Below are 11,626 nucleotides of genomic sequence, written 5' to 3' on the forward strand. Positions count from 1 at the left end.
ACAAATGTGATCGAAGTGATTTTGACCATGCTAGTCAAAGATTGCTGGTGCCAGCTGGGGTGGTTTGAGCGTCTCAGAAACTGCTGATCTCTTGAGATTTTTTACTCGCAAAGCCAGTCTACATCACCCTCACAAGCCTCAAGCACACCCAGTTTCATAATATTGACAAACTCAGAAACATTAATGTATTTTGTGATTTGCCGGAGCAGCACCAATCATTGTGACACCCCGTTAGTCACACCCTAATTTGAAAAGAATATTCATTCCTACCACTGGTCTGCTAATCAATTTTCACCTTGTGCCAGTAAATAATCCCACATTTGTATTCAAGTGATTTATTTTTATATGGAGATGGAACGCAGTAACAGGCCTTTCTGGATGAACAAGCCTATGCTGCCCAATTGTACCCATGTGGCCAATTAACCTACTTGCCCAACCATCTTTGGACTGTAGGAGAAACCAGGACACTTGGAGGGAACCCATCTGGTCACAAGAAGAACCTACCAACTCCTGCAGGATTGAAACTGGGTCACTGACGTTACACTACCTGCTATGCTACCATGCCACCCCAAATCACTGGTTATTTAAATGATAATATTCATCACAACCTATGAAATGATAATGCAAGTGGACAGGAATAGTCAACATGGCTTTGGTTATCAACCTGCATGGCAGGTTTTGTATAGCCAGTTTTCAAAATCAGGTTTACTATCACCGGCTTGGCTCACAAAATTTGTTAACTTAGCAATAGCAGTACCATGTAATGCATGATAATGCAGAAACAAAAGTAAATCATTTACAGTAAGTATATATTTATATTAACTACACAAACATGAGGAAATCTGCAGATGCTGGAAATTCAAGCAACACACATAGAAAACTGGTGGAACACAGCAGGCCAGGCAGCATCTATAGGGAGAAGCGCTGTCGACGTTTCAGGCCGAGACCCTTCGTCAGGACTAACTGAAAGAAGAGACAGTAAGAGATTTGAAAGTGGGAGGGGGAGGGGAGATCGGAAATGATAGGAGAAGACCGGAGTGGGTGGAATGAAGCTAAGAGCTTGAAAGTTGATTGGCAAAAGGGATACACAGCTGGAGCAGGGTAAAGATCATGGGACGGGAGGCCTAGGAAGAAAGAAAGGGAGGTGCTAGTGTACTTGAAGTGGAATGGCTTAATGAAGCAGTAGAAGCTGCTAAACTGAAAGCTTGTATGGTCAGGACATGCACCTGTGAGAAATATTTATCTGGTGATACCTGTGTGTATTGTGGTGATGCAAAAGTTGCTGGAGAATTTGCAAGAGGGAAGAAGTGGAGTGATATTTGGAAACTAGATTTTTTTAAGCATCATTTAGCAAGCAAATCACATACAAATGGTATGCAAAAGCTCCAGCTAGAAAACCTTTCATTACCCACTAAAGACGTGCTATGTATGTTTTGTGAGAGTGCAGGTGAATGAATGAGAGTGAAGATGATCAAACCCAGAGGAGATCAAAGTTCATTTTAATAGCATTTTGCTGGCTGTTAAAATTAATACTTCTGTATATAAAATTGAATGTGCACACGTTATTGTCACTGGGCAAAAAAATTGCACAGCACAGGATTTTTGCCTCACTGGCCATTACAAACTAGAAGGTAGTACATTGGATTAAACATTTGCTTCACAGGAGAAGCCAGAGAGTGGTAGTAGATGGTTGCCTCTCTGACCGGAGGCCTGTGACTAGTGGTATAGCATAGGGACCAGTGCTGGGTCTGTAGTTGTTTGTCATTTATATCAATGATCTGGATGATAAAGTAATAAACTGGATCAGCAGGTTTGTGGATAACACCAAGAATGGGGGCATTGTGGATGGTGAGTAAGGCTATCAAAGCTTGCTATGGGATCTGGACCAATTGGAAAATTGGGCTAAAAAACTGCAGGTAGATTTTAATGCAGACAAGGATGAGATGCCGTACTTTGGGAGGACAAGCCTGGGTGGAGCTACACGGTGAGCGGGAGGGCACTAAGGAGCTTTTTGGCAAATTGGCCTTCATAAATTGAAGTATTAAGCACTGAAGCTAGACACCATAGTGAGTGTGATACTATTACACTCCAGGGTTCTGAATCTATTCTGGTGCTCTTCTGTAAGGAGCCTGTACATCCTCCCCGTGGAATGCATGGTTATTCCCCCGGTGCTCTGGTTTTCCCCCCACTATCCAAAGATATACTGGCAAGCTTAATTGGTCAGTGTTAATTGGCCCATGATTAGGCTAAGGTTAATCGCATTTGTTAGAGGTTGCTGGTTGGTATGGCTCGTAAGGTCAGAAGGACCTACTCTGTGCTATAGCACTAAAATTTTAAAAAAAATGTTATGTTGAAGCTTTATAAGAGATTAGAGAGGCCTGTTTTACAGTATTGTGAGTAGTTTTGGTCATCTACCTTCAGGAAAGATATCAATGAGATCGAAAGAGGGCAGAGAAAAGTTACAAAGATTTTGCCATGATTTAAGGACCTGAGTTATAGGGAAAGGTTGAATAGGTTAGGACTTTATTCCCTGGTGTGAAGGAGAATGAGGAGAGGTTTCACAGACGATCCACAGCCTTTAATTCAACAATATTTTTAAAAAAAAATCTAACAACCTCCATTATGAATGTTTCTAATGAGCTGGAGTCCACCATAATGTAGATTCTGGAGATCCATGACCTTCCATGAGTTCAATTCCCGCTGCTGTCTGTAAGGAGTTTGTACATTCTCCCCGTGAATGCATGGGTTTCCTTCCTCCTGCTCCGGTTTCCTCCCACATTCCAAAGATGTACCGGTTAGTAGGTTATTGTTAACATGGATGTAATTGGGCAATGTCGCGGAAGAGTAACACAGATCAGTCGGACTCAGAGAGTATCTGCTTCAGAGATCTTTATTGTCACATGATTTCGCGGAGAGCACAGGCTCCTAAAAGCAGAACTCCGCAACTCTGCCCAACAGAAGATTACACTCACATTTATATCCCAAGCGGACGTGACAAAAAGCACTTAGACCTGAAAGAGAAACTCTAGCAATTCCAATAGTGAATTAGCAAAAGTATGCCCTTAAGCAGCTATACATATTACTTAAGTATTAGTTCTCAAAAAAAAACAGACAAGCTGCCTCAACCGCAGACACACGAAAATTCTCAGAAGAAGTACTGACACAGATATTTTTATATCTCGGTTGTGAGACACATTTCGGTCACACAGAGTACATTAGTTACAGCTGACTGATTGTAAACTTTGAATTCACATTTTAAAACAGATCATTAGCCCCTCAATGCCCATTACAATATAAGGCCTTAGTATTTTCTTCCCCAGGCAGTATGGGCTCGTTCATCCAGAAGGGCTAAATAAATAAATAATGGAGTCTCATAATTCAAAGCATCAGCTCTCAACTTCCCTCCATAGACGGTGCCTGACTCACAGGGTTTTTGTCTATTATTCCAGATTTCAGTATTTGCAGCCTAAGGTAACTCTGCTTCAACCTTATTTTGAAACCATATCCTGCTTCTGAAAGTACCTCAATATTCACCCTGTCAGATCCCCTCAGGGTCTGTTGTGCATCAAGATCACCCCTCATCTCACCCCGGATCTGCATCGCTGCAGTGCTACCAACTCACTGAACATAAGCCGGTCTTCTTTAAAATTTCAGGCTCCAAAAGGAAACATCACATCCTTCCAGACATTAAAAGCAGCCCACTTCCAAGGACAAACACCTCTCCTGTAAAGGCAAGTGGACTTCTCAAGGTATAGAATATCCAGTAGCCCGCCGGTTCTCAACTACACAGACATGGAGGGGCAGAAGCACCACACCAATACGGTAAGTGAATATAGCCAGGAAACAGAGAAACAGCACCTCATATTCTGCCTGCATGTCCACAACCTAATGATATGAATAATGAATTCTCCAACTTCTAGTTCACTGCTCCTCTTCTGTCCCTTTCTTCTCTCCTCCTGATGTATCTAGTTCTTTCTATACCCAGCAGCTCATTCCCCTCCTTCACCACCTGCCCATCACCCTCACACTGGTCTCAGACTGTCTCCTCCTCCATTAATCCCAACTGCTCATCCCACCTCCCTCCCTCGATTCCATGATCCAACTTCCTCTCCTACCAAATTTCATCACGTTCAGTCTCTGTCGAAATTTACACTTTTTATTTCTCCATTCGGTCAAGGTGTTATGAGTGTAGAACGTTCCCTTGGTCAATGTCTACCAGATAGAAAAGTAAAAAGTAAATAGTTTATTTTCTTCCTTTATGTGTGTGTGTGTGTGTGTGTGTGTGTGTGTGTGTTTTTAACTTTAAATGTGTTTCTGGGGCTGCTAGAGCCATGATTTTCAGTTTGGAGATTATTTGAGTGATCCAGCGCTTTACTGGCTCTGAGAAGATTCTTGGAAGTGAGCACATATTCAGTCAGCCTTGATGCGAAGAAACTTTGAGATGGGGCCCGAGTAAATGTTCAACTCCCATTTTGTCGTTTAATCATTCATTAATCACCGATTAAAATGTCAAGGAAAGTTGAGACATAGAGGTGAATGCAGAAGGCGAGCAAGAGTTTCTGCGCTGACGGCCTGCCTTTTATCGCTGCCGGAGAAGGAATCTGCGAGTGGCCTTCCGCAGTCTAGCTCACCGTGGCAGACGGGTAGACCGCTCTGCTTTGTGTGGTGTCCTTCTCTTTCAATGAGTGTCGATGATATTGTAGGACGATATCGTGGTTCTGTGTTTATGGATTGAACTATTGCTTTTATGCACTGTGGACTTTTTCCAGACTTCCGGTTTTTATATTCTGCGTCTCTTATCGCCCATTCCTTTTCTGTTTGTTGTGCGCAGGGACGGGGCTTATTTTTCTGTTGGTTTTTTGTACGGGGTAGGGGTTGTTTTCTGGAGGTAAAGTCCCTGTTTGGTTTTGGGGGTTGATGATTGGGATACTGTTCTTTTTTCTACGGCGGGGGGATGTTTGATGTTTCTCTCTGTATGGCTTTCACATTGTTTCTTTGCTTTGTGGCCATCTGGAGAAGACAAATCTCAGAGTTGTATCTGGGTGCATGCTTTGACAATAAGTAGACCTTTGAACCTTTGATCTGCCTATCATCCCTGCTCATATGGATCCAGTTGTCACCTGCCTACCAGTCCTTGCCTCACTTCTTCCCTCCATCTCTCTATGCTGGCTGCCTCCCCTCTATCCTTCAGTCCAGGTGAAGGGTGCCAAACTGGAAAGTGGGATGTCCACTCTGCTCCATAGATGCTGCCTAACCCATTGAGTTCCTCAAGCAGTTTGTGTGTGTGGCTCCAGATTCCAGCATCTGCAGGCTCTTGTATCTTCATTGCTTTAGAAATATTCAGCATCAAGTTGCACAAAATGGTAAGAGACATTTGTAGAGTAGACAGTCAGCATCTTTTTCTCCTGGAGCTGCAATGATATTGTGGCCATTACAGATACTTGGATGACTCAAGGGCAGGAATGGCTGCTGAATATTCCAGGACAACAATGTTTCAGAAAGAACAGGGAGGGAGGCAAAAGAGGTGGGAATATGGCACTGCTAATCAGGGATAGTATCATGGCTGCAGAAAAGGAGGTAGTCATGGAGGGATTATCCACTGAGTCATTGTGGATGGAAGTCAGAAACAGGAAGGGGGCAATAACTCTACTGGGTAGTTTTTATTGACCCTGCCCCAATAGTTACAGAGACATCGAGGAGCAGGTAGGGAGGCAGATTCTGGAAGAGTGCAATAATAATAGGGTTGTTGTGATGGGAGATTTTAACTTCCCTAATATTGACTGGCATCTCCTTAGAGAAAGGGGGTCAGATGGTTTGGAGTTTGTTAGGTGTGTTCAGGAAGGTTTCCTGATGTAGATAATCCAACTGTGGAGAGGATGTACTTGATCTGGTATTGGGAAATGAACCTGGTCAGGTGTCAGATCTCACGGTGCAAGAGCATTTTCGGAATAGTGATCACAACACTATCTCCTTTACCATAGCGCTGGGAAGGAGTAGAAAATTTAGGAAAACATTTAATTGGGGTAGGGGAAAATGTGATGCTGTTAGCCTGGAACTTAGGAGCAGAAGGGGGTCAGATAAATTGGCCCATCTCTGAAATTTGCTGAAAGGATGGCTGCCATTGGGAGCCGAACATCCAAGGATACATGGTGTATCGAAATATAGGTTAGTAGGCAGAGGGAGTGGTGTGGCCCTGTGTATAAAAAACAATGTTAAATCATTAGGAAGAGATGACATAGGATTGGAAGGTGTAGAGTCCCTATGGGTTGAGATAAGAAATGGCAAGGGTAAAAGGACCCTAATGGCAGTTGTATACAGGCCTTCAAACAGCAGCCAGGATGTGGATTACAAATTACAGCAGAAGAGAGAAAAGGTGTGTCAGAAGGGCAATGTTATGATAATTGTTGGGGATTTTAACATGGAAGTGGATTGGGAAAACCAAGCCAGGACTATACCTCAAGAGAGAGAATTTGTACAATGTCTAAGGGTTAAATCTTTAGAACAGCTTGTTGTTGAGCCCACTAGAGGATTGGCTCTGCTGGATTGGGTGTTGTGTCAGATTGAACCAGTCTGGCCATTCTCCTTTGACTTCTCATTAACCAGGTGTGTTCATCCTCAGAACTGCCACAGAGGTGGGCACAAAGAAACAGTTGGGGAGAGGGGTATGGAGAGGTGCATGGATGGTGGGCAGGCTGACAACCAACTTGCGAAAGAAGACAACCTGTGCATAAGTAGATAAATAAACAAACAAATAAATAAATAAATACTGAGAGCACGAGTTGTAGCATTGTTAAAAGTGAGCCCATAGTTTGTAGAACGAGTTCAAAGTTGAGGCGAGTGAAGTTATCCACATTGTTTCAGAAGACTGATGGCTGATGGATAACAACTGTTCCTGAAACTGGTGGTGTGGAACCTAAGGCTCCTGTGAAGATGCTTACCAGCTTCACAAAACACCTCATCACAGTGCATGTAAGTGAGACCGGACAACAGTCATCAAGGCAGTAGAGGCATTATTGTGCCACTCACGTGCTTGTCCCAGCACAGATCCTCTGACAGGGTAACACTAAGGACTTAAAGTTCCCAACCCTCTCCACCTCCTACTATCTAGTGAAGACTGGCTCGTAGGCCTCCTGTTTCTTCCTCTTATACTCAATAATCAGCTCTTTGGTTTTGCCGATGCTGAGTGAGAGATTGCTGTAGTGGCAATATCCAACCAGCATTAAAATCTCCCTCCTCTCTTCTGATCAATAATCAGCTCTTTGGTTTTGCCGATGCTGAGTGAGAGATTGCTGTAGTGGCAATATCCAACCAGCATTAAAATCTCCCTCCTCTCTTCTGATCAATAATCAGCCCTTTGGTTTTGCTGATGTTGAGTGAGGGGCATTATTCAAGTGTGGCATTATTCAAGTAAGAACTGGACACAACTGTCTGTCATGACAATCTTCCTGTGGAGTAAAAGCAATCCCAAGAAAACACAGTGTTTAAATAACGAATTAGAGAAATAGCAAGCAGAGACACATATAATTCAGTCTAGAAGGTGACAACTGTTTCTTAAAAGCTATTATCTCTTCTCCATGATTTTGCTGTGCCTGTACTGAATAACGTCTTTTTAACTTTTAGGCAATGCACAATGGATGCTTGGACATCAGCCCCGAGCTGGAGAGATACTACCTGCCAACCGTATATGGAATACAGTTTGTTCTGGGACTTCTAGGCAACCTTATTGTCATATGGTTTTATCTCTTCAATCTGAAAGAGTGGAAGTGCTGCAACATCTATCTTTTCAATCTGTCCATCTCTGACCTGCTATTCACTTGCACCCTTCCCCTGTTGATATGCTATTATGGCAGTGGCAACCAGTGGGATTACAGTGTCCCCACCTGTCAAGTAAATAAATACATCCTCCACTTTAACATGTACGCAAGCATCCTGTTCCTCACTTTCATCAGTTGGGATAGGTACCATCTAGTGAAAAATCCCTTGAAGCTTCACTTCATACAGAAAAAGGAGAATGCCATTGTTATTTGCATAGGCATCTGGGTATTTGTTACACTAGAATTAATTCCCATTCATATCTTTTTTGATCACAACGATCACAACAATCACAACAGCTCAGACAATAAGAACTATATTTGCTCTGACTATGCCAGTTCGGGAAATGCCAAGGTGAATTTGCTTTACAGTATGTACCTGACATTTGCTGGGTTCCTCATCCCACTGAGCATCATGCTTTACATGTACACCGGAATCTCAGGCAACTTGAAGAAAATAAGGCAAGAAAGAAGCAAGATCCAGGTGAAGAAACCTCTCAGGATGGTCATCTTGGCCATCAGTATCTTTATCGTGCTCTTTACCCCTTACCACATCATGCGCAATGTCCGTATCATATCCCGACTAAAAGGTGTGACTATGTCCGAGTGCAGTAAATCCACCGTGAAGGCCATTTACACCATCACCAGGCCTGTGGCTTTCCTCAACTCAGTCATAAACCCGATTTTCTACTTCATGGTGGGTGACAAATTTAGGGAGAATGTCATAGGCAAGGTACAAGAATTCTTCTTGAGAAAACCTGGGTTCTCAAATAAGAAAGAAAATAATATCGATCAACCCTCTGGGTTTACAAAAGGCTCAGATGAATTAACTCAGTAACAAAATAAAGGTATCAACAGCCAGAAGCAACAGATTCAGATTCAGACTCAGGATCAGTATCAGTATCAATAGCACTTTCAGTATCAGTATCAGAATGAAAATCAGATTTAATTTGACAGGCATTTTAAATACTTACTGCCCCTTACACCACTGGCATTTAGGGCAGCAATGAAAGTCTTCTATCTCTGTTGTCCACACTATCTCATATAGATACAGTAGGATTCTTCATCGCTGTTTCTGAGATAACTTTGTTTTACTAGTCAGGTTTAGTAGCCCTGAGCTGAACCCTTGTACCTGGAGGATCGGTGGACCATTCTTAGTCGGGCCTCAACCCCCTGACCTGTTTGGGATGGGTGACTTTAACAAGAGCCAAAGCATAACGCTCTGACTCCAGACAACAGAACTCTTTGGGTCATTAAGGCACACAAGTCTCCAAGTCCAATGATAAGGTTGTAGTCCTCTTGGAGGATTACTGACATATAGGATATGAAATTTCTTGTTTTTCAGCAGCAGTGCAGAGCAAAGATGTAAAATCACTGTAAACTACAAAATGAAATATTAGTGCAAAATACAGGGAATAGCAAGGAGGTGTTCAAGGGTTTGTAGACCATTCAGAAATCTGATGGTTAGAGGAAGAATCTTCCAGCAGTTTGTCTGTCTGGACCCTGTGAGATCCCTCAGCAGTTTGTCTGTCTGGACCCTGTGAGATCTCTCAGCAGTTTGTCTGTCTGGACCCTGTGGGATCCCTCAGCAGTTTGTCTGTCTGGACCCTGTGAGATCTCTCAGCAGTTTGTCTGTCTGGACCCTGTGGGATCCCTCAGCAGTTTGTCTGCCTGGACCCTGTGAGATCTCTCAGCAGTTTGTCTGCCTGGACCCTGTGAGATCCCTCAGCAGTTTGTCTGCCTGGACCCTGTGGGATCCCTCAGCAGTTTGTCTGTCTGGACCCTGTGAGATCCCTCAGCAGTTTGTCTGTCTGGACCCTGTGGGATCCCTCAGCAGTTTGTCTGTCTGGACCCTGTGAGATCCCTCAGCAGTTTGTCTGCCTGGACCCTGTGAGATCCCTCAGCAGTTTGTCTGCCTGGACCCTGTGAGATCCCTCAGCAGTTTGTCTGCCTGGACCCTGTGAGATCTCTCAGCAGTTTGTCTGCCTGGACCCTGTGAGATCTCTCAGCAGTTTGTCCGTCTGGACCCTGTGAGATCCCTCAGCAGTTTGTCTGTCTGGACCCTGTGAGATCCCTCAGCAGTTTGTCTGTCTGGACTGATGAGATCCCTCAGCAGTTTGTCTGTCTGGACCCTGTGAGATCCCTCAGCAGTTTGTCTGTCTGGACCCTGTGAGATCCCTCAGCAGTTTGTCTGTCTGGACTGATGAGATCCCTCAGCAGTTTGTCTGTCTGGACCCTGTGGGATCCCTCAGCAGTTTGTCTGTCTGGACCCTGTGAGATCCCTCAGCAGTTTGTCTGTCTGGACCCTGTGAGATCCCTCAGCAGTTTGTCTGTCTGGACCCTGTGGGATCCCTCAGCAGTTTGTCTGCCTGGACTGATGAGATCCCTCAGCAGTTTGTCTGCCTGGACCCTGTGAGATCCCTCAGCAGTTTGTCTGCCTGGACTGATGAGATCCCTCAGCAGTTTGTCTGCCTGGACCCTGTGAGATCCCTCAGCAGTTTGTCTGTCTGGACCCTGTGAGATCCCTCAGCAGTTTGTCTGTCTGGACTGATGAGATCCCTCAGCAGTTTGTCTGTCTGGACCCTGTGGGATCCCTCAGCAGTTTGTCTGTCTGGACCCTGTGAGATCCCTCAGCAGTTTGTCTGCCTGGACCCTGTGAGATCTCTCAGCAGTTTGTCTGTCTGGACCCTGTGGGATCCCTCAGCAGTTTGTCTGCCTGGACCCTGTGGGATCCCTCAGCAGTTTGTCTGCCTGGACCCTGTGAGATCCCTCAGCAGTTTGTCTGCCTGGACCCTGTGAGATCCCTCAGCAGTTTGTCTGCCTGGACCCTGAGATCCCTCAGCAGTTTGTCTGCCTGGACCCTGTGAGATCCCTCAGCAGTTTGTCTGCCTGGACCCTGTGAGATCCCTCAGCAGTTTATCTGCCTGGCCTGATGAGATCCTCTGATAGTTTTTCTGGAGGGTTGTCAGTGGTTACAGCGCAACATTGATAGGATGCAGAACTGGGCTGAGAAGTGGCAGATGGAGTTCAACCCAAATAAGTGTGAACAAGTTCAATTTGAAGGCAGAATATAGTATTAATGGTAAGACTCTTGGCAGTGTGGAGGATGATAGAGATCTTAGGGTCTGTGTCCATAGGGCACTCAAAACTGCTGCACAGGTTGACAGTGTTGTTAAGAAGGTGTTATATGGTCTGTTGGCATTCATAAATCATGGGATTGTGTTCAAGAGCCGTTAGGTCACGCTACAGCTATGTAAGACCTTAGTTAGACCCCACTTGCAGTACTATGTTCAATTCTGGTCACCTCACTACAAGAAGGATGTGGGTCCTTTAGAGAGAGTGCAGTGGAGATTTGCAAGGATGTTACCTGGATTGGAGGGTGTAACTTATGACAATAGGTTGGGTGAACCTAGTCTTTTCTCCTTGGAGTGACAGACAATGAGAGGTGGATGAAAGATGGTCATGTGGATAGCCAGAGGCTTTTTCCCAGGGCTGAAATGGCTAACACAAGGGGGCATAGTTTTAAGGCGTTTGGAAATAGATACCAAGGGGATGTCAGGGGTAGGTTTTCACACAGAGAGTGGTGGATGCATGGAGTACATTGCTTACAACAGTTGGGCAGGCAGATACAATAGGGTCGTTCAAGAGTCTCTTAGATAGCTACCTGAAGCTTAGATACATAGAGGGCTATGTGGTAGGGTAATTCTATCAGTTTCTGGAGTAAGTTACATGCCCGGCACAACAATGTGGGCTGAAGGGCCTGTAATGTGCTGTATATTTCTATGTTCTATGTCTGAATGGTCAGATGAGTTCCT

The 11,626-nt window shown here is 44.5% G+C and overlaps 1 protein-coding gene across 2 annotated transcripts; it reads left to right on the top strand.

Moving 5' to 3' along the window:
* The first annotated feature begins 883 nt into the window (after window positions 1-883).
* On the top strand, window positions 884-9,461 carry LOC132404362 (succinate receptor 1-like). 2 transcript variants are annotated; one of them, XM_059988510.1, is made up of 3 exons: window positions 884-978; window positions 3,655-3,822; window positions 7,621-9,461. In XM_059988510.1, exons 2-3 carry the CDS (start codon window positions 3,793-3,795, stop codon window positions 8,647-8,649), a joined length of 1,059 nt encoding a protein of 352 aa, XP_059844493.1. In that variant the 5' UTR covers window positions 884-978; window positions 3,655-3,792; the 3' UTR covers window positions 8,650-9,461. The 2 variants fall into 2 exon arrangements, with proteins under 2 accessions (XP_059844493.1, XP_059844497.1); XM_059988514.1 differs by lacking the exons at window positions 884-978; window positions 3,655-3,822 and adding an exon at window positions 4,509-4,643 and having other exon boundaries at window positions 7,621-9,457.
* Window positions 9,462-11,626: the final 2,165 nt, after the last annotated feature.

Source organism: Hypanus sabinus, chromosome 2 (assembly GCF_030144855.1).
Source record: "Hypanus sabinus isolate sHypSab1 chromosome 2, sHypSab1.hap1, whole genome shotgun sequence".
NCBI lineage: Eukaryota > Metazoa > Chordata > Chondrichthyes > Myliobatiformes > Dasyatidae > Hypanus > Hypanus sabinus.